Below are 23,469 nucleotides of genomic sequence, written 5' to 3'. Positions count from 1 at the left end.
AGCTGCCACCAGGGGCTGGACCAAAAAGGTTGGCAGGCCATATCTGGCCGGCAGGCCAGATGTTTGACACCCCTGATTTAGACATTGTTCCCGTATTTAGATGTTTTGTTCCATTGTTAGAAATGAAAGGTTTTTTGAACATGAAAACACGCAACCAATGTATCTATTAAAGCATATTGTGACTTACCAACTCTCTTTCTTTCAGATATTATGGTTGGAATGGGCTATTCTCAAGAAGAAATTCAAGAATCACTTAGTAAAATGAAATATGATGAAATCACAGCTACATACTTATTGTTAGGGAGAAAATCATCAGAGGTGAGTACCGTACAGGAAAAAAGTTTTAAAAGTTCTGATAAATGCAAAAAAAACAAAAAAAAAAAAACCTATGCGGAGCAAAAGATGGTTAAGTAAAGTGAAAGTTAAGGCTCCTCTTTAAGATATTGTCCACATGGATTCCGTTCTTGGGTTCATGGTCCAGATTCTTTTGGCCAGTAATGTCCGTTGTGGCCGCACCCAAGGGCATAATGGACAGAACAGGCCCCATTGGCCCTCAGTTCTTCTAGTGCTTTTCCATATATGTTCCACTGCTGTTGTGCATGTACACAATACAATCCCGTTTGCATTCTTTTGCTCAGCAGTGTCCATTCAGGGCCACACCTGTGCCTTCACTGAGTGTCCTTGTGTCTCTAGCCGAAGGCATAAAATGTGGGGTGATCCCAACTGCCCCTCAGTTCACCGCCCCGTGTCTTGCAGTGTGTGAGCCTCTTCCCTCACTGTGTAGTTTACCCATTGTTTTATAAATAGGTACTTAATAGTTGGCCATTAGTGTTTAATGTTTTGATAGCATTTCCTTCCTTCAACAAGAAATAATTTTGTTTGCCTGAGTGCCTGTCCTGTCTTGACTGAACACAAGTCTGCAGACTTTAGGAATTGCCCTTCATATGAAATAGTAAAACCTCTTAATAATGGGCATGCCAGATGCTTATTGTGTCTGGGTGAGGGGCAGATAACCAAAATGTCATCTGCAAATCATTTTCTAAGAGAAACCAAAGAGCCAGGGAGTCTCGCCTGAAAATAGTCCTGCTGGAGAGGTTAAAGCATCCATCTTGAGACCCTGAGATGGCTGGGGCAAAAATTTCTGAGCACTCATCATCTAAAAGGGCTCTTGTTGGCTCCTTGACTTTTAGAGTTGAAATAACTGCTCCTAAAGATCTGGTAAAATCTCAAGGGATGGGGAAGGAAAGAACAGAGTCCACACGGAAGAGTCATAGGTCTCCTTCACCAAGTCCTTTTTCAGGAGCCACAGATCTTCTCAAGCCTCAGTTGTAAAGGGTAGCACAAGGCATGAAAAAGAGTCCCTTTGGAATCCAGTCAGGCACTGATCACAGTACTTCTTTTCGGTCTTCCCTTATATTGATACCGTCCTCTCATAAAACTTCCATATTGAATTTTCAATGCTGAAGTCAGACAAGTGGTCAAAAGAGTAACTAGTTTTTTCAATATTGGACTCCTGACAGCCTCTCTTTAACTTCTTTGTTCCCACTGTGAAGTTTATAGACCCCATCACACTTCCACTGGGGCGTCTGCTAGGACTCCGAAGACAGACACACTGCCTTAAAGGATGTGGTTTAACAGCAGGAGTAGACAGACGCTACTTGGAGCTGTCAGTCAGAGAGGGACAAGGAGCTGCCAATTGGAAATGAATGTCCAGACAGTTGGGAAAGAAGGAAACTGGGCAGTATGTTCACTGGAGTCAGGGTGAGAACAGGTAATTAGACAGTATTCCAAGGAGGAAGGAAACAGGACAGCATGTTCAGGGTTGAGGATAGTGTGGCAACAGAACCAAATGTGCAGGGAATCCATGTGGGAGGAGAGTAATAAAATGGAAGAAATTAAGAGCAAAAAAAAGATGGCTTGGAGCATTTTTTCTCAAGTATCAGGAGACACTTTTAAAAAAGGAGAATACATTTGTCAGATCAAAGGTAGTTGCAAAGTAATTATTTCTCCATCTAAACAATTGTTTTTGTTGCTTCAAATATACTGTATGATCCTGAATGGGAACAAAAACAGTCCAAGCTGTTGAAAAGGGAGGGAGGCAATCTCTCTAGTATGTGGTCCACAGTGGAATTTTGAGAGCCCATGTCTTAGCCAATACCTACTGTGCAATCTTTAGAAATGATATTTTAAAATAGATTTTATCCTAACTTTTTTCAGACTTCATTGCATGCATATGCACTCAAGGAGGATTATGTATATATTAATCTTTTTGTTCAGAAGATTTGCTATTTTTTTGTCTACGTGTATGGAGAAAGCTTGGTAACTTTTTTGTTTTAGGGAATGGGGAGGAGGGAAACTTATGATCTTCTTTGAGTGCTTCCTCATGTCCATTCCATGCTAGGTGTGTGTGCACCATTGCCGGAGATTTTCCCTAAATGGAATCCATTGGTTTGGCTTTAGCGCCCCCTGGAACTGCATGCTTATGCACCCATATAAGGGCTGCTGCCAGTCCCAAACCCTCTGTTCCTTCTTACCTCCAGTGATGGTTGCTGGAATGATCCTTTTTGCTATGCAAGCTTCTTCCCAGTGATTTTGGACTCTTATCTTCATTTGTAGTTTTAATAGTTTAGTGTATATATTTTACAAAGTAGTGTTAGTGCATATAGATAGTCCCTATTGTCGAGGGACTTTTCATCCCAGGGGACGGGCATGCCCCCCTGGGCTTCAAGCCTTGTGCTTCCTGTGGCGAAGCTATGCCCATGAGTGTCCTGCACTCCAGCTGCTTAAAGTGCTCGGGGGAGACTCACCTGAAGGACAAGTGCCAAATACGTTGGGACTTCAGACCACACACTAAAAAGGACCAAGACATCGGGCTCAAGGCTATCCTCATGGAAGCTGTCCTCACACCAGTCTCAAAGCTGAGCCACTCCGACTCAGCACTGAGTACTTCAGCATTGATGCAAAGCGCTACCCTCACACCGAGCTCTTCCCTGCACCATTGGGTATCTCCAGTGCCAAGGAAGAGGCACAAGAAGCAGTGCACCAACAGCGGGCACTCACCGGTGCCATGGAGAGACAAGCAAGGAGAAGGCAGCTAAGTGAGATCCATGTTGGGCCACTCTTCTGCTCCTGGACCTTCATCGGCATTGTCGATTCCGCCTAGGGTGCTGAGTCTGGTGTGGGACCATCTGCCAGAATCAGGAAACTACTGTGTATTCGACCCTGAGGTCTGATGGTGCATTCGACCCTGCAGTTAGGGTCCTTCTTTCTCTATTGGCTCCACAAATTCCAGTGGGACATCTGCTAGGTCCAGTGCCCAGAAGCAGGAGGGAACAAGGAGCATCGGGTCCCTTCCAAGCACTGGGCCTCCTGGCACCTTCTGTGGGCAAGCTTTCCCTCATCCCAGCATTCCGATCACCAATGCGTCCCCGGTCCCACAGCACCATGTGGAGGCTGAAGTAGGTACCACCCCACCATGGTTGCAGAGAGAAGACTCCTCTTCAGAGTACAAAGGGGAAACTTACATACCGCCTAAAGCCCATCACAGGTACCAAGCATACGCACCACTGAACTTTGGTGCTGGTCACCTGACTGGCATTTGGCCAGAGGGTCACTGGCCAATGCAGTGACCTCACTGGAACCCCTGGAGGTTTTCCCCAGTACCGGGTCCTACCGCCCATTGCTCTTACTGGGTGGTTTCTGAGAGGCGGGCTGCTGCTCCTTCCATCTTGGCATTGAATCCTGACTCTGGCACCAACCCTAGTACCTTTCAGAAGAAAGGTTTATTGAATGGTAGCCTTCAACTACGTATCTCCAACCAGCAAGCATTTCTGGGAGATTGATTTTAATCTGTGGGACTCCCTGACTAAGTTCAGACTCCCTGCACCAAGATTTGAGGCCAGAGTTCACTGCCCTCTTGGGAGAGAGTAAGAATGTGGCCAGGACCTCTCTCCAGGCAGCGCTTGGACCGCTGCCAACTCAGCAGTCAGGACAGTGGTCTCTGCAGTCACCATGAGGCGTTGCTCATGGCTCCAGTCTTCCGGCCTTCCTCACGAGGTCCCAGCAGTCCATTCAGAACCTCCCCTTCAAAGGCTCCTCATTTTTCTCAGAGCAGACGGACACGAAACTTCGTGGCTTGAAGGGCTCAAGGGCCGCATTATGATTCTTAGGCCTTTACGCATCATCTGCTTCCATGAAGCACATAAGGCCCCAGCAGCCTCCTCACTTCTCAGCACCTCCAAGGCAGGAGCCCTACAAAAGAAAAGGGAGAGTTTATAAGCTGCGCCAGTACTCCCATCCACCTCAGCCTTCTAGTCAGGGTGTCAGAGATACTCCAGAGGGCCCAAGTTGGTCTTTTGAAGGTGCACCTGAGGGCGCTGTACTAGTCACCATTTTAGGTCCACCTCCCCTTTTATTTTGGACAGTCTGTTGCTCTTCAGCCTGGCATGGTTATTCATAACATCGGACCATTGGGTCTGGAGTACACTGACAATCGGATAAACCCTTCAGATTTTATCCACCCCTCTCTCCCACTCCCTAACCCTGTCCCTCTTCATGGACCCTTCTCACGAGCCACTCCTCATCCAGTGGACTGTGGAGGAATTTCCTCAAGACTTAAGAGGGAAGGGATTTTACTCCCGGTATTCCCTAATCTCAAAGGCCAAAGGGGTGCTCCGGCCAATTCTGGACCTGTGTCGCCTCAACAGATATCTCAAGAAACAGAGGTTTTGCATGGTCTCCCTGATGTCCATCATTCCCTCCCTGGATTCAAGAGACTGGTACGCCACCGTCGACTTCAAGGACTCAAATTTTCACATTTCTGTTTTCTATGGACACAGAAGATTTCTCAAATTTATAGTGCATCAATCTCACTATCAATTCACTGCCCTTCTCTTCAGCCTATCAGCAGCCCACCAAGGTTTTTACAAAGTTTTATGACTGTCGTTGCAGCCTTTCTCAGGTGGCGAGGCGTACAGGTTTACCCATACTTTGATGACTGGCTGATCAAAGGTCGATTGCAGGCTCAAATACAGAACAGTATCAGCACAGTCTGAGCCATCTTCTGAGTTGGGCCTCCTGATAAATGAGCAGATGTCAACTCTGGTCCAGAGAATAGAATTTATTGGGGCAGTGCTCAACTCGACCCAAGCCAGGGCCTTCCTGCCAAAGGCCTGATTCCAGACCATGTCAGACCTCATACCCGAGCTCATGGTCCACCCAATCACAAAAGCTCGGGTTTGCCTCAAGCTGCTGGGGCATGTGGTGGCATGTACTTATATAGTTCAGTATGCAAGGGCCCCACTCAGACCCCTCCAGATGTGGCTAGTGTCAGTATACTCCCCAAGCAGAGACCACCTTGACTCAGTGCCCACGATCCTTCCTGTGGTCCTCGCCTCCCTGGACTGGTGGAAAGACCTGAGATCAGTTATTATAGGGGTGCCCTTTGTTACCCTTCAGCAGTTGATAGTCGTAATCTCAGAAACATCAGACCTATAGTGGAGAACCCACCTCAACAATCTCAGGAATCAGGGCCTCTGGTCCCAAGAACTTGCCCTGCCCATAAACATCAGGACATTTACCATACCAAGCATTCCTTCCTCAGATCTCAGGTGAGGTGGTGTAAGGTCTGACGGATAATACTGTATCCATGTTTTACATCAACAAGCAGGGAGTGATTCAATCTTCGGCCTTGTGTCAGGAGGCCATCCATCTGTGGGACTTCTGCGCAGAACACTTCATTCATCTCGAGGCATGAAATCTCCTAGGAGTCTGGGACATATTTGCGAATCATCTCCTTCTCCTCTCAACACAAGTGGTCCCTTCACCTGGAGGCAGATTCATCTTCCAAAGGTGGGGGCCTCCCCAGGTGGACCTGTTCACTACCAGACAGAACAGGAAATGCCATCAGTTTTGTTTGCTGTGCAGGCATAGCCCTCGGGCTCAATCACCGATGCCTTCCTTATCAGCTACTTTGCGCTTTCCCCCAATCTTCTTGGATCACAAGGTCCTCCTAAAAATCAAACAGGACAAGGTAAGAGTAATTCTGATAGCCCCAGCATAGCCATGCCAGCTTTGGTTTGGCATGCTCCTAGATCTTTTGGTGGCAACGTCACTCTCGCTCTCACTCTGTCTGGATTTGGTTTCACAAGATTACAGTTGGTTGCTTCACCCAAACTTTGCCTCCCTGCATCTAACTGCAAAGATGCTGTATGGCTGAACCCTGAAGAAAAGGGCCTGCTCTGAACAGGTTCAGCAGATCTTGCTAGGCAGTAGAAAGCTCTCCACCAGGGCTACCTACTTGGCCAAGTGGAAGCGCTTCTCTTGTTGGTCTTCTGAATGTGCTCTTTCTCCATTTTGCGCTTCCTTCAGGCTATCTTGGACTATTTGCTCCACCTAAATCAGCAGGGCATGCCCCTCTCATCTGTTAAGGTGCATTTGGCAATCACGTAAGCCTTCCAACTTCCAGTGAACGGCAGGGCAATGTTCTTCTATGAGATGGGCCTGAAAAAGCTCTGTCCTCAGGTCTGTGAGCCGATCCCCCTTATGGGACCTATACCTGGTTCTGTTGAAGCTCTCAGAACCTCCCCTTTAAGCTGTTAATATCATGCTCCTTACTACTCCTCTGCCACCAGGAAGTCTACCTTCCAAGAATCACCTCAGCTAGAAGGATCTCTGAGATCAAGGCCTGTACATCAGAATCACCCTACATGGTGTTTATCAAGAACAAGGTTCAACTGTGCCCACACCTGGCCTTCCTGCCAAAGGTGGTGTCACAGTTCCATAACAATCAGATCATTTTCTTGCCAGTCTTCTTCCCAAAACCTCACAAGAACTCTAAGGAACAATGGCTTCACTTGTTGGACATTAGGCGTGCTGTTGTCTTCTTTTTTAGAGGACTCAACCCTTCCACAAATCCACGCAGCTCTTCGTCGCAATAGTGGAAAGAATGAGAGGGCTACCTGTGTCAGCCCAGAGGATCTTGTTTTGGATAACTGCCTGTATCCAGGCTTGCTATGAGCAGGCAAATGTCCTGCCTTTGGCCATCATAACCATTCACTCCACAAAAGCTGTTGTCAGCAATGTTCCTTGCACAGGTCCCAATCTAGGATATCAGAGCTGCGACCTGGTCATCAGAGCATACCTTCGCATCCCACTATGCCATTACCCAACAGGACCATGCTGACGCCAATTTCGGAAGAGCAGTGTTGCAGTCAGCGTGTCCATGAACTCTGAGCCCACTTCCTGGGGCACTGCTTGTGAATCACCTGGTGTGGAATAGACATGAGCAAGCATTCGAAGAACTAAAAATGGTTACTAACCTTTTTTAACTGTTGTTCTTCGAGGTGTGTTCCATGACCCACCCTCCTACTCCTCTGTCAGAGTTAAACAGCAAGAAGGAACTGAGAGGGTGTGGGGCTGGTGGCGCTCTTTATACTGGCACATAAGCACGTGGCTCCAGGGGGCATTAGAGCCGATCCAACAGATACCACCGAGAGAGAAATCTCTGGCAGTGTTGCATGCGGCACACATACACTTCGCATGGAATGGACATGAGCAACATATCTCAAAGAACAACAGTTACAAAAGATTAGTAACAGTTTTCTTCATCTTTGTGGAACTCAGAGCTGAAAAACAAGAAAACCCTTTACCATCTGTAGTGAACAAGCACTGAACGTTTCAGTGCAGAAAGGAGAATTATTTGAAAGTGGGAAGCTTCTGTAAATGGGATTATATCTGTTTTGCAGCCTTAATTGTAGCAGTCACTGCCAGGTGACCTCTGTTTTAAAAATAGCTAGAAACCTGCTATAGTGGAGAAAATTAACCTAAACACAATTTAGCATATCAGATTCCTTTTCCTTGATTTAGTAAGTATGTTATATGAACCTTGTGACTGTAGTTCAACAAAAAAGCATTACTAAACTGCTTATCTGTGTTGTCATTGTTAACTTTAATGTAGATGCATTTTTCTCAAAACATTTTTAATGTGCCTCATGGCATCAGCAGTTCTGATTAAAATTATACCAAAGATAGATTCTCAGAGTGAAAGAATAGTTACCAACCTGGGAATATACACACAATCTGAATTCTGCTATTCCTTACACTCCAGCTGAGTTCTGATTTGCACAGCCATTTATTTCTCACTAATAACTGCAAGCCTGTTGCTGTTGCTTGGGTTTGGCAGTTGGGCCAAATAATCCACCATCTGTGCCATCTCCCTCATGCAACCAATGAAATTGTTTCATGCAAATTAGCTGTAGAATAAGGATGGTGATTGGTTTAGTTACCTCTTCTCACAATGGTGTAAGATGCTTGGCATGATATAGATAAATACCATGGTGTCGCACAGGTATAATTTAGTAAAAGTTGAAATGGCTGAGAACTTAAAAATTGGACAATAATAAACCTTGAATCCCAGTGATGATTGAACCTAATGATATTCGAAACAGAAAAAAATCTCAGCTATCCTTGTAGCTGTTTTCATTGCTTCACATTGAATCAACAGACCTTCTAGTCAGAGTGACGATCCTGAAATCTTATTATATAGATTAACAGGACAGTGAGGATACACATCTATTTGCACAGACCTTTTGAATGTCTATCACAAACATGGCAGATTCTACTTCTGATCTTCTTCCAACCCTGTCTCACCTTGCCTAACCCCCATATATTAAAAACAATGTAATTAGTCTTATAATATAGTGCTTTAGTGGGACGAAAGTGTGGGGACTCCTTTTTTTAAAAAAAGAATGAGTAGACAGTATGACTGGTTGGGGTAATGTGAGAATATATATTGTGACAGGGTCAGAGTAGATGGCTACCGGAGAGTGCTAGAAGGCCAGTATATCAGCCCCAGGCTCAGCAAGTCCCTTTTCCCCTGGTAGCTGAGCAGGGGTTACTCCAGGTTAATTAAAACACCTGGAGCCTGCAGGTACAAAGACTGGGGGAGAGAGGGCAGGGCAGGGCACCTGGAGGCTTAAGGGAAGAGACCCTGCCAGAAGGGAAAGATTGAACTGGACATTTGGTTTGGGCACTACCACACCCAGTGGCGCTGTCAGGGGTCAAGAGCCTTCCCTGTCAAGGAGGTCAGGAAGAACTCCTGTCTGAGCAGGGTATAGACAGTAAGTCAAGGGGCACAGGGAAGTAACCCAGGAAAGCTAGTAGCTTTCCTGAAGCCACAGCGTGAGGCTGCTACTTGTAGGGTCCCTGGATTGGGGCCCGGAGTGGAGGGTGGGACCTGCCCCCCCTACTCCCCTTTTACTGGCCGTTCACTGGAGGAGCAAGAGCCCCATCAAGGAGGCAAGGGCCTGTGAGAACCAGAGACAGGACCAGGAGCCAGCAGGAAGTGGCCATCTTAGAGAGGCTGTATTACCCTCCCCCACCACTAGAGGGTGGAAGAACACTAAAAGGTGAAGCAGTTCCCTGACCTACTGCTAGAAGGAAGCACTGGACCCACCGAGGTAGAGGAAGAGCTTTGACACAATAAGAAGAGATGTAAGGGCAGTTGCCAGTCAGAGTGAGGGGTGGATGGGGACAATATGGCAGTATAATAACTTGGGTGCTTTCTGGCTGAAAGGCAATAACTTTATTGTGGGCTAAAACACCAAACTTTGGTTTCAACACTATAGCCCATCATATATGCTGGTTACCTTTTAAACAAAAATTACCTTAAAAAGGTATCTATTTTTTTATTGTAGCACCAAAAGTGTGCTAGGCACTCTCTGTATAGACATTAGAACGTAGTCCTTACCCCAAAGTAACTGGAAACTGAAGCAAACTGTTGAGAAGCAAACGCCCTCTTCTCTCCCCACCCTTATCCTTAAGGAAGAGGTTAGAAGAAACTTGTTTCTCAGCAAAATAACTTTTTCATAAAATGTTCCTAACATTTCAGAAATAACTCAAACTGTGCAATGTTTTGTATAGCTAACGTAACTTTGTATAGATTTGGTTACTTATTTAACAACGGTTGAGTGAAAAATGAATAGAACACTACTCATGTTTTTACTGGTCCTCCAGGCACAGAACTGGGTCTAACTAGTGTACTTTTAAGGAACATTTTAGTATGATAATATTTTGAAATTTTGCTTACTTAAGTTTACATTCAGAATCTCTGGACACTGTTAAGTTCATTTTGATTGAACCTCATTTTTTAATCTTCTCTTAGTTGGATGCTAGTGATTCGAGCTCCAGCAGCAATCTTTCACTTGCTAAAGTTAGGCCAAGTAGTGATCTCAACAATAGCACTGGACAATCACCTCATCACAAAGTGCAGAGAAGCATATCTTCCAGCCAAAAACAGCGACGGTACAGCGATCATGGTGAGTGACCCTGTTTCAGTGTGATGACAACACACATCTACTATAAGATGTTGGATATTTCTTTAAAGTCTCCACCTTTTAAAATTGACCATCTTACTTATGGTCTGGTAATTTACAGTCTAGTGATTGACTGTTTTACATACTTACGACCTCCTCAGTGATACCTTCTAAAGGTGTACTGAGTGAACCACCTTATTCTATTAATATGGCAATATTTTCTCCGGCCTGCGGGGCCATCCTAGGAAAGTCTTGCTACACAAGTTAAACATCATCTTGCAAGTTCTCTTGTTCAGTATAAAGTGCATCCCCCACTTCCATTATGGCCATACAGCTTTTGTTTCCTTTTGACACTAACAGGTCAGCCTTTGTCTAAAAGAACTTGGACCTCTGTCTGTCCGTCAGTATTTCTTCTTGTTTCCTTTGGGGGGATGTCTTTTGAATGCCCTGCAGAGGTCTAGATTTTAAAGAGTACCAGTGACTCCAGCCAAACTTAGAACTATTCTGCCTCTTGAGTATGCAGAACAGCCATATAGAGTTCACTAAATATCTTATAAATCTCTCTACCTACACATTACATCACAAAGGAAATCTACTTTGGACCTGAATATACTACGAGAGTTATTTGCAAGCAGAAGAGGTCACTTTCCTCTCCCTAAGTCGTCTTGGATTACATTGTCTTTTGTTAAATTTTCTCATATATAGAATCCAGATTGGTTAGTTTTGTTTGAAAAAAGCAACCAAAACATTTTAATGGCTTTGCCTTTATTTTTGTCCCCGTTAAAGTGTGTCGGGAGAGGAAGGGAAGGCTGATTTTCTAAATAACATGCACATCTCAACTCCTTACTTTTTAATAGCTGGGAAGGTATTTATTTGTACAAATAGTTGAGCTACTGAACATTTTGCCTGATCCTCAGGTGTACCAGAACAGCTTTCTGCCATTCTTCCTAATTCTGCAGACGTGGGTGTCTACAGCACAAATTACAGTCGGCTGTGTGCCAACAATAATTGCCCGCATGTGCCATTCCACCAAACAGGTGACATAGAATCTGCCATGCCAACTTTATGCAATCAGAGATCCCTTGCCCAAGGGAAATCCCTAGCTGGCTGCTCTAGACTAGCTTTCCAACTCATTGTGCCAGTAGCAAGAAAGGGGATAAAGCGGAGCCAAAGATTTGGCCTGACACCGAAAGTAAAAGAGAATTAATTACTAAAAAAGTACAATAGGCATTGTTCAAATGTTGAACTTCTGGAGCCAAGCCAAACAAGGTAAGAACCTTAAGGGGACCTTTCAGAGTGTTTGACACCAAATCTTTCTTACATTAAAATCTGAGGAACATCTTCAACTAAAGAATTTAAATAGTTTTATATTCACCTGTCCTTACTGGAGAAAATGTATACAAATTCTGTATCTTTGAAAATTTGTCTTAAAGGGAGCTTAAAGAAGTGGTTTAAATCTCAAAATTGTTTAATTAAAAAAATTGACTTTGTTTTTGAGGAACTCAACTTTATTTTAAGACATTTTAAAAAAATGGATGACAGGTTAATAAAATTCAAAACTTTGGAAAAGTTTTTATGCCGTAGTCTTCAGAATGTCTTTAGCATGTACATGGATGAAGTTTTGTTTTAAATTTAATGAGCCAGTCCCCTGCTTTGTAGAAACTTGTAGTATGAGCTTTATTTCTTTGGTCCTCAGACCTCTAGGATTCAGTTATTTTGACTTTTAAGATATGTGCATGTAAATTTACTTGCATAATGAATAACAAACTTAATAGCTTCCACATTTGAGAAAAAAAATCTTTTGTTTTTTAGCTGGACCATCTATCCCTCCAGTAGTGGCATATCCAAAAAGAAGCCAGACTAGCACTACAGACAGTGACCTGAAAGAAGATGGAATTCAGTCAAGGAAATCTAGCAGCAGTGCTGTTGGGGGAAGAGGAGTTGCTCCAGCTAGCCCCATGCTTGGAAATGCTAACAATCCAAATAAGGCTGATATTCCTGAACGTAAGAAAAGTTCTGCTGTCCCCAGTGTAAGTGGAAGCATTTATTCCTTAAAGCATATGAACATGAAACACTTTGAGTAGGTGAAAGTCACTCAATCCAATGATTTTTTGGTTTATTTGTTTTTTAATACTTTTATCTTCATCTCACTTCATTCCCCAGGAGCAAATGTAGGTATCTCATACACTCAGTTTTATTCCGTTTGCTTCAGTCACCTGCCCAGGAACTTAGTTCTTTTGCCTATTGCCATTTCTGAAATAGTTTATTAGGATAGGAACCAACAACAGTTGTAGAGGTACATTTTTAATAAATCTAAGGCAAGAAAAGGCAAAAGAGGTTATCTTATGGAGCAGATAGTATGGGTCATAGGTGATCTCTGAAATCTCAGCGTGCTCTTGATTTTCCTCCTCCCAAAAAAAGGAATCCCTGCCAAAACTTTAATATCTCGTATCCTATCTTATACATTGATCAAAAGGATTATCTGTACTTTGCACTAGGCACTCCTTAACACATTTTAAAAATGCAATTATACAGATTACTCCAGGGACCCTCTGTCCAGTAATTAACATATTACCAAACAGCTGTAGCTTTAAAGGCTGCTTTTTTTTTTTTGCCCAAAGACTGACTTGAACCTAGTTTTTGCTTAAACATAGTTCTCAGCTTTGGAACTTGAGTCCTCTTAAAATGATGGCATTGTATTTTCTGATTTTGCTGCTGCAGTGTATTGAGCTGATTAGTTTAAGTGAAACTCTCCCACAATAACTTCCAGAACCTTCAACTGGTAAGTTACTAGAGAGCTGGGGTTTTTCCTTCCTTCAGCACATATCAGCTATCTTTGCTCTGTTCCCAGACTAACTTGTCTATGTAGAGCTGAACATTTTGCTTGATTGCCACCTTTATAACTAAGGTTGGAAAACTGTTTTCATAATAAGTGTGTTTTCACAAACTCAGACTTTATGGAATGTTCAGCTTCTGCACAGAAATCTTCCCTACATGGGGAATTTTTTAAAGTATCAACAAAATCTCTTCAGCCATTATACGGCTTGGGATGATGTACGTTTCTTTAAAGATGTCATCCTAGCAAGATTATTGCACTTGGATTCCATGGTCCCAATATTAGAAATGGCAGAATTTAGAATATAGGAACAGTCATTTTGGGTCAGACCAATGGTCCATCTAGTCCAGTATCCTTTCTTTCGACAGGGCCAATGCCAGGTGCTTCAGAGGGAATGAATAGAATAGGTAATCATCAAATGATACCATCCCGTCAACAATTCCCAGCTTCTGACAAACAGCAATTCCTGCCTATCCTGGCTAATAGCCATTGTTGGACCTATCCTCCATGAAATTGTCTAATTCTTTTTTTAACCCCGTTATTTTCCCTAGTTCAAACCTTTTTAGTCCTGAGGCCAAAAAGTAGCTTCGCAGAAGACTTTAACTGGCTGTGTACCACCAATAGCCACTTCCTCAGTTCCTATAACCTTCCAGCCAAGTCGTTCTCAGCTATCGTCTGGCAATGATCTCTTCTTGTAAGAGGGATCGCCTCCTTTTGCCTTCTCTTCAGCTGTGGTTCATTCTTTTGATTTGCCTCTCCTCCCACGCACAACCCCCTACTTGCTGATCAATGTTAAGCTTCCTGTTAATTGTTTTTCTCTCTTGCTGCTCTGGGTTACCTTGTTACGCAATGTTAGAGCCCTTAAATTGGTTTTGTCCTTCCGCTAGCCTTCACTCCCGTAATATTTGTTTGGTGGTAGTATGTTTTTGCTCCGCATTCAGTATTACTGCCCTTTTTTCAGGACTTTTGCATTATAGCCTCAGTGCTTCATCCTTTGGTATTTTGGCTTGCTCTGTTACACCAGCTAGATCCTGACATCAGTGGCTTTATTCCAGTGGTTTCCAGATCTATCCTCTTGTAATTGAAATCAAAATTTGGGCTATAGTGACACGTAGCTCTATGGAACGCCTGTTTTGTTCATGGTAAAAGGTCCAATTTGCACACTGAACCAAACAGTGGTACTAAGGAAATATTGTGATTATATAATCAGAAACAGCATTATAACAACACACAAAAGGGCAGAGTTATAGTTTCTGATTCTTTTAATGCTTAACTATGCTTAATTTAATGCTTAAATGTAAGTTTTCCAACGCAATAGGAGTTCTTGCATAGCCATTTTTATAGTTCATTTTTATAACTGATGTATATGGGAAGCTGTTACTTCCCACACAGTTCAGGAATTGGTTAGAAAACTTAAGGGCTTTGATAGTTGGCATGCAGCCTGAAGAAAATGGGTTGTTTTGTATTGACCTACCACTCTGAATGCCAGAAATTCTTCAGGTCCAGAAGTTCCATCCTGTCTCACTGACAGCATGAAACCTGAAATTGATAATCCAATGAGAACTTTCCTTTTTTTAAAAATAAAAAAATTAACCACTTTTTTTTTTTTTTTAAACCAAGTTACCACAAAATGGCAGAACCTTGAAACTTGGTATGGGCATAGACCTTGTTGAGGACTAATGTATGATCTTGAAAAAGTATAACACTTATTTAACTGTTAGGGCTATTAAGCAATTGCATACTAAGCTTGTACAGCAGACTATTTTCTAAATCTGCAAGTATACACTTCAAGGCAAGTATTGTGCGTATGTGTGCAGCTAATTAGTGTGTGTTGGTTTAGGAAACTTAGAAGCTGTGCTTCTAAAGCTGATCGAGCATGCAGACTCTTGCAAGTCAGATAGCTCTGCAAATCGAACAACTATGCAGTAAGAATGCAGATTAGTTCCACTAGCAAAGTACCTGTAAATTTATTTTCTTTTTAAAAGTTGCTGGAAACTAATATATAGTCTGCTCAATTAAAATCTCAAAAAGAAAGCTTTGCAGCAACAGAATTCTGCCACAATAATTGTTTGATATTTCCAAATGTATACCTTATTGCTGTTTCCCAGCTTAGAGGGCCTTCAGAATAGTTTAGGATGGTGGGTCAGAGGACGACAATTATAGTGGATGGAAGCGGATTCAGGACCCTAGCTCTTAAAGACTTGCTGCAAATGTGCTGTGACATCTTCAGATAAACCAGCAAGTAATCCCTGGAAACCACTCACCTTCCCTCCTTCCTCTGTTGTGTCTCCTAATGTAGCTGACTGCACGTGCAGCTCACTCATCTAGTGCAGCTGCAGTAGCTGTTAGCCCAAGCTTCTCTTCTGTGCATTCATGGTGCTCAGCTCAGCCTTTGGTGGCATCAGAGGACGCTCCTTGCTCCCAGAAATATGTAACCACCACCTTCAAGTGTACTCTGCAAATTCCCACTCATGGGATGCACTGATGGGTGCAGCTCAGGTGATGGGCACTGCTACAAGAATGTTCTCTCAGAGAGCTCACTCACTCCTCCTGGTTCCCCCTGCATTCCTCCATGTTCTCTGGGTGTGCCTATAAAAGAGGAGGTGGTGCCCTCTGCCACCTCAGCTCCATCCACCATGACAGCAGACCCAGATGTGAACTTCTGTGGATCCACTGGACCTGAACTTGCTCTCTCGAAGAAGTCAGTGTCTTAGCTTAGTGTGTAATTTTTACTATTGATGTTTAGTTTTAAGTTAAGCTTAGGGTATTCTCACTTAAAAAGCTGCAGTGGCACAGCTACAGCACTGCAGCTGTGTCACTGTTGTGTTTTAGTGTAGACACTACCCATGCTGACAGGAGGAGCTAAAAAGGGGGGGCGGGGGGCAGAGGCTCCACTGTGATTCTAACACATGGGGCCTCCAAAAAAAAAAAAAAAAAAGCTGTGAACCACTGAGTTACTAAATTATTGTGCCATAAAATGTACACCATACAGCATGCAGTGTTTACTCTGCAGCAAACGTACCCCAAATTCTGAAGCAAGACCTCTGGTTTCTGTAGCAATCGAGTGCAGCAGACTAGAGGTTCCTCCAGCAGCTTCAAATAAATTAAAAATTGTTTCATAGTGAATTAAATATGGAAATGAATAATGTAATTTGTTCACAAATTACTGTTCAATTTGATGTTAAATTCTACTTTTTACACTGTCCTTCAATTTTTCATCTTTCCTCATGCGGTGGATTTTTCTATCTCCAGTGCACTAACAGCTGGCTGTTTTGCCGAAAATGTTCAGTAAGTTAATGCAGTGTTAACTTTTAAGCCTAAGAATAATAAACATTAACACCCTGTTCAGATGAATGGTGACTGTTCACATTTAGAGCTGTTATTTCAGGCTATTGGCAGGCTTGAGCACATGACTATGTCAGCTTATGACCAGTGTAAGTTTTTAAAGTTTGCAACAGCAAGTACTAGACATTTTGTTTTAAATGAGACCTTGGATTCAAGTGTACAGTTCTGAAAAAAGAGATGGATTTTTGGTTTATGCTGCAGCTGTAGGATTGTGGGAAATTTGGAACCTGATTATAAACTGAAGTGTATCAGTACTTTGCCTGAGTACGACTGCAGGGAGCTGTCTCAATATATATTGAATAACTTTACTGACCTCATTTGGAACCTTTTTCAACTTGAAAAGTTTGTCAATGGCTGCTCTTTGCCTTCTTTCTCTCAGGGCCATTTTTCCTCAGTATCTTTTTACCATTTATTTCATGACTCTACGGTAGCCATTAGTTTTTCTGCAGAACTTTATCTCTTTATACTTTATGCTTTTTAAAAAATGCACCGAGCTTCCCTTGTCTATCATAACAGTAATTCTTCAAAGAACTACAACAGATTAGTTAAGCATTATGGCCTCTTCCTGAATTCTTACTGGCAATCCATAATTGACATGGTCTTATCCAATTGTTCACTGATGACATCCCTTAAGCTAGTTTCACAGTTTTTTTTCTAACAATGGATGTTTAAACTCAGTAACCTCTCTTGCTTCCTGTTTTGTCCATTGATCCTTTTTAAAAACAAAACAAAGCACAGTAATGAATTTATTTTCCAGTCCTATAGAATTTATCCCAAATCCAATAAACTGGGGTTGGGTGGGGGGAGTCAGAGATTCACCAGTTTGCTTGCTTGCTTCCTCTAAAACTCCTGGGTGCATGTTTATCTGGATCTTGTGCTTTTTCTACATTAAGTGCATCTAACTCTTTTTTTATATAATTCTGTTATCTGTGCACTACCTAGCTCCTCAGTCGTTCCTGGAAAATTGACCGCCAAGTTGGGCATATCTCCACCCTCTTCCTCTGCAAAGACAGAGGCAAAGTAATTAATTCTATTTCTATATCCCCCTCTAAGGTCTCCATTTTCATTTTAAGTGGCCCTGTGGTTCTCTTGTCCTCTGTCTAATGATTTTATATATATTTATATTTGAAAAATGTGTTAACTGAGATTTTTCTGGAATTTGCCTTTCTTATTTTAATTTTTCCTTATTGGTTTCAAAACTTTAGATTCCTTTATGATATTAGTATTTTAAGAGTTTCTATTTATTTACTTCCCTATTGTACTTAACCACATCTGTTTGTTTCTGTTAGATCTTTGCTTTCCTCTCAGTTAATTGTTAGGGGTTTGATTCAATTTCAGAAAAGGGTTTTAAGAGAAGAAAATAATTTCCACATTCTAAAAGTCATAAAATACCTTTCAAGAATATCTGGTGAAGTAACTGTTCAACAGAGCTACATTAACTCCCATAAAATTCTCATTTTATTTACATCAATAGATTTGTGATTAAAGTTAAGCTTACTCTTAACTCTTGTTGAGCAGTCAAAATAAAATGAAATTATGTGCTTCAAGCAGTTCATTCATCTTAATTCTTTCTTATAAAGACCAGCACAGTCACCATAAGTAAAGGGTATTTCTATTTATCTTACCTGATTTGGAAGCAAATCAATGTAAGGTTTTTACTATAAGCTGTGGAACAAGTTATAGCATAAATTTAAGGAAAACAAGGTCTTCAACTACATGTTGTTGTTAATTGATTTTGCCAGGAGTCCTGCACAAACTTTTTGTGTGGAGTAACACACATTGTATCTTTAATTGTAGAATAATACTGCACCTGGGGCAATGACACGACGCAATACGTACGTTTGTAGTGAGAGAACCACTGCAGATAGACATTCAGTTATCCAAAATGGCAAGGAGAACAGGTATGAAATTTCTCAAAAGAAAAATATGCTATACGTGTTTTCTCATGCTTTGAAAAGTTGTAGTATGTGATTCAAAATAAAGCAAAACCATTAAATGTTATATTTTCTGTTAAAGGTAAGTACAAATCCCCAGCTTGTGGATATTTGCAAGTACTTGTTTCTGCAGTATGTAAACCTGAAGTTTTCTATTAAGGTTTCCAAAATTTGTAGATACTAATTTATGGAATATGAACATAGGCTATCCAACAATGGAACACATGTACACAGGCTATAATTTGAATAATTCGGTCATTCTTCTGGACATTTGGACACGGAATGTGCTGTTACAGTAAAAGTTTTTTTGGTTTTTGAAAATTATAGAAAAGCATCTGTTTGTATTAGAGGCCAAACAAAAGCGCACCTGAAAATGGTGTGCTCTGTCTGTCTGTCTGCATATTCCAATCTATGTTGTGCTCACTATCATTATATTGGAGTGTCATGCTTTTAGAAAATCATTGATTTACTCTAGAAAAACTGCCTTCTGCCTGACAAGATAACAGTGCGAGGCCTGATACTCATAACTGTAGAGCTTGAGTTATCCCTCCATCATGTCACCCCTGAAACATTAAAGATTAACATAATCCTACCCTGTCAGGGATAGGAGGAGACAGAGGAAGAGGAACATATATATGTGAGCATCCCCTTCATCCATTGAGGCAGCTTGTCAGATAGGATATTTGGAAAGCATATGATTCTTTACTGGCTGGAGTGTCAGTCAAGAGCCTAGTCCTCCATTACTGTACTGCCTGGAGATTTACTTGTTCTAGAAACTGCCAAGTAGAGAGTTAACTGTATTTCTCTGTCAGGAATTGGGGTAAATTTTAATTACAACCAGTTGAATTTGAAGCCTGCACCAGTTAGTTACAGTTGTAATAGTATTCTGCCCTCCAGGTGGCTACAGTCTCTGGCAAGTTGTTGAACAGATGGGACTGTAAAGAAGCAAAGCTCCCCTCTGAGTGAGCATATAGAATTTCATACGCAAATATGGGCCGTCTCCCGAAACTAGGTGAATGCCAAGTTTGAGGGGAGTTACATTGTGGAGAAGATTTGGGGTTACCAGACAAGTCGATTTTTTTTTTTTTTTTTTTTTTTGCTTGATATCTGTGGCAAAAAACAAATAGATTCCTTCTCCTCCGTTTCTTTCCATTGCTCCCTATTTTGGGATCTCTCTGGCAGAGAAAGGGAACAGGAGCTTACCAAACCACCCTCATGCTGCAGTCAAAGGGTATGGTTTTTCCTCTAGCGTACTTCTCCAGCAGCACGTAAAGGAAGAGGGACGGAGCTGGATATGCTGAATGAAGGTTCAACATCACCTTCACGGAGTCTGGGATAAGGGACATGACTCTGAACTCTGCCTCCTCCCACTGGCCTTCAGCAAGCTGGGCAGGAATTAGGGAAAGAGTTAAAACTTAACACTAAATTGACTCTGCACACCTCTCTTCTCCTTCCCCCCCATGTGAGGAACTGGGCCTGTCATTGACTAGCATGCAAATTACAGCCCTATAAATAGGGTCTGTTAGTGTTATGTCTCATCCTTCATTGATTAGCCCTTTTTAATTTTACTAAATCTTGTTTGGATTAGGAAAAGGGATGGAAAACTTTTAAGATATGTTAATGTGCTTTTCTGTCCAAGTTATTTTTTAACATGATGCTGTATGCAACCAAAATAATGTCCAAAATTTAAAGTTTTGAACAGTTTCTATACCACTTTAGAGATGTGCCACCCAGTGTCAATCCAAACACATTTTTCACTTGTCTCACATGCAAACTGCTTGGTTATATTATACATTTACTAATCTTGATCTTAAAACAGCTTTCCCGATAATTCAGTTACTTCAGCATTTTAGTAGCTCCTAGGTAAACAATAGTCATTAGAAATAGTTATACAATGCATATGAAAATATGTGACCCTTTGCACCATGACTTGCTAGAGCCTACTCATGATTATTTGCTTAGTTGAGTAGTCTGCTCACTTTCTTTTGCAATCAATCTTTAAATTAGCACTCTGCTTTGCAACATCTTCTGGTTAACTTGAAATAAATTTCTTGGCTTAAGAGATTCCAATATTATCCTCTTGGTCTTCTGCTAGGACCAACTTAATTCAGTATTGCTGAGAAATTGCTCCTTTGCCTTTTCTGGCCTGGACTTTCTCCGTATAACACCATGCTTCAGTAGACTTCAAGTTGTCACGTATTACATAGGAGTCCAAAGTCAATGCTGTATGATACAAGCAATAAATAAACCAGTGTATTGGCTGCACTGACCTTCATAGACACACACTTTATATTCTGTAACTTAACTTCGCTTTAAAAAATGCTGCACAGTCCTGCGTTTTGCAGTTGTCAGCAGGGAGAGAAGTTTCTATTCTTGATCATAGTGCAATGTAAGCAGCAAAACTATTCCAAACTTCAAGTTTGTTAGGACATACTTTGTATCCTCATTTAGGCATATATACTGTTGGTGTCAGAAATTTCACATTGGCTTTTGATTAAAACATTTTGGACTTTGTTATGGAGTATACCCTTGGTATTACAGACTTCATTATTAGGTTCCATAAATGCAGGTACTACAGTAAATAGCAAGATCAATAAGTGTTAATTAAAAATTACTAAAGTTTGACAGAATAAAACACAACATTGTTTACAGTTTGTCTTTCTAACTGGAAATTCTTGGTTGTGATTCAAGGGATTTCACTATTTAATTACATGTAGCAGTACAACTTGGATTAAAGTGTGGTATTGATAGTATCGAGAATAAATGCTGCTTTTTCAGTTCTTTTTCATCTATCAGATGCTCTTATCTCTGAACTCTGTGAAAGATCAAACTCTAGAAGGACTTGTGGTGTTTTTCTCTGATGCAGATTTTGAAGTAGCAATTTAGTTTTTGAATTCAGGGTTTCATTAGAAATGGGTTTTGTGGGTTTCAAATTGCACTTCTCTGTGATAGGAATTATTGTAAGGGAGAACTGCTTCAAAGATTATTTCAGCTAAGATTTTAGGTCTTACTATAATTGAGAATTTTGAGAATGGTGAGTAACTCAAAACCTGAGGAGCTCTTCTAATGTTAGAAGCTCACACACACGCATGCACACACAGAGTTTAAATGTTTCATGCCTTTCTTTACAAACGTCACTCCACCATATGCTGCATACTTGTGTTTTTTTACACATTGAGTTCTGACACGGGCAGCATATTTTAAGAGAAAATAATCAATTAGTGTAGGGGCCAAATATAATACCTTCCAAAGAGCTACTCTCTTGTCTCCTATTCTGAACAACATCCCAGCTTGCACCATAGTTTGTCACAACTGGAAAACTGCTGGAGGTGGCTTCTGAGGTTCATGTGACTATGTTGTCTGCAACATTTCATATTTTTATAAAGATTTCTATAGCAACAAAGTAGTATATCACAAAAGAAACAGTTGTAAAACCACATTGTTTGGAGCAAAGTACTCCATCACTGGGACAGGTGTGCACCAAACTTACAGACCAAGAAAGCAATCCTAGTACCAGGAAGATGATGTCAGCAAAGCTGGGATAGGGAAGATTCTGGAGGAAAAGACTCAAACGTTAAGCATCTGTTTGGAACTAGGGAATCCAGAGCAGGTCTGCACTAGAAGTATTACAGTGGTGCAGCTTCACCCATGCAGCTGCACCACATCTGCTGAAGACTCTGTATGTAGATGGGAGAGCATCTCCCACTGACATAGCGCCAGTGTGGACAGCGCATAGGTCACTGTAATTTGTTGCTTGAGGATGTCTTTTTCACACCCCTGAGTGTGACGTAAGTTAAATCAATTTAAGTAGTAGTGTAGATCTGCCCCCAGTTTCTGTAAGTCTCATAATCCCCTTAAAGATAGATAAAATTTAGGACAAATAATCTTAAAAGGGGGAAACAGTCAGTTTATCTTTATAATAAACTGTACAAATTAGGTTTTGAAACCTCAGTGATGAGCTCTTACAGGATTATTTATCCTTTAAAAGTATTCATCTCCTTGAGATGCTTGTTGTTGAAATTAATGAGACGTCTCATGTAGCACTCTGTTCATCCTCCTACAATTCCTTAACCTCCCTGGTGTTGGGACTTTTAATGTAAGATTGAAGAAGACTCAATAAACCTTCCTTCAAAGCATGAATGTTAATCAATGTAATGCTCAGTGATTCCCAAGTACAAAACACCCTTGAACAATCCTGTCCCTTACTCTGCACAGAGATAATTGAACTGCCATTCCAACACTCCAACATCCCTAGTCTTTGTAGCAGTGTAGACGCATCAGTAGGAGAGCCTATTAAGTTTTTATTTATTTGCTTCTCCAGGATAGATATCCTAAACCTTCTAGTCTGTGTTATGTCCATAAAGTCCTCAACCCATTGCAGTGGTTGAGATTTATTAAAATGAGTGTCCTTCTGGAAGAGTGAGTTTCAAAGAACCTGGTCACTTTCAAGAAGCAACAGAGTACTTTACTGGATTTACTGTTCATATAGGGGATTGTTACCAATCTGTAGAAAATCACTTGAGGTGTTAAGAATGTTTATAAAAAGCATTTTTCATAGGAAAAATAAAAACTGGTACAATCTGCACCTTTATTTAAATAATACTTTGGTGCAAATCACTAAGAATTTCAAGGCCCAAGCGTCCTGTACATCTAACCAGTCCACAAACTAATGCTGTCAATGCATCTGAATTACCATGTTGCAGAAAAGAACAATTTAAAAAACAACAAACTGTTTTAGTAAGTGTAGAGTAGTTAATTGCTCTGTCTCCTATGCAAGTGGCGATAACATATTCTCTTTGACAAAAATCAGATGTTTGTGAGAGGAAAAGTGTTTTCTTTTCACTATACGCAGTAGTTTGCACTTTGTCATTGGTCCGTCATGCTGTTCTTTCTGCCTCTGCCTGAACCCAAACCCCCTCACAGCCTGACAGAAATGTTCGCTTATGCAGCTAGTCCTGCTTCAGTTTGTACCACATCCTCCTCCGGCATTCGGCTGCGACATCAGAAGTCGATGTCCATGTCAGCCTCTGTGCACACGAAG

General features: G+C 41.5%; 1 protein-coding gene across 5 annotated transcripts in view; it reads left to right on the top strand.

The window, feature by feature from the left end:
- Positions 1 to 23,469, top strand: part of MARK3 (microtubule affinity regulating kinase 3) — a 96,135-nt gene that overhangs the window by 59,563 nt on the left and 13,103 nt on the right. For all 5 annotated transcript variants that reach the window (XM_067555013.1, XM_067555010.1, XM_067555012.1 and 2 more), the window contains 4 exons: positions 206 to 318; positions 10,163 to 10,316; positions 12,126 to 12,343; positions 18,292 to 18,395. In XM_067555013.1, coding sequence (XP_067411114.1) covers positions 206 to 318; positions 10,163 to 10,316; positions 12,126 to 12,343; positions 18,292 to 18,395 — 589 coding nt within the window. The remainder of the gene's footprint in view (positions 1 to 205; positions 319 to 10,162; positions 10,317 to 12,125; positions 12,344 to 18,291; positions 18,396 to 23,469) is intronic.

This window comes from Emydura macquarii, unplaced genomic scaffold (genome assembly GCF_026122565.2).
Source record: "Emydura macquarii macquarii isolate MOO-44397 ecotype Brisbane River unplaced genomic scaffold, CSIRO-AGI_Emac_v2 contig_1551, whole genome shotgun sequence".
NCBI lineage: Eukaryota > Metazoa > Chordata > Testudines > Chelidae > Emydura > Emydura macquarii.
The sequence above is the reverse complement of the archived record's forward strand: the minus strand, read 5'-3'. Positions and strand labels throughout refer to the sequence as shown.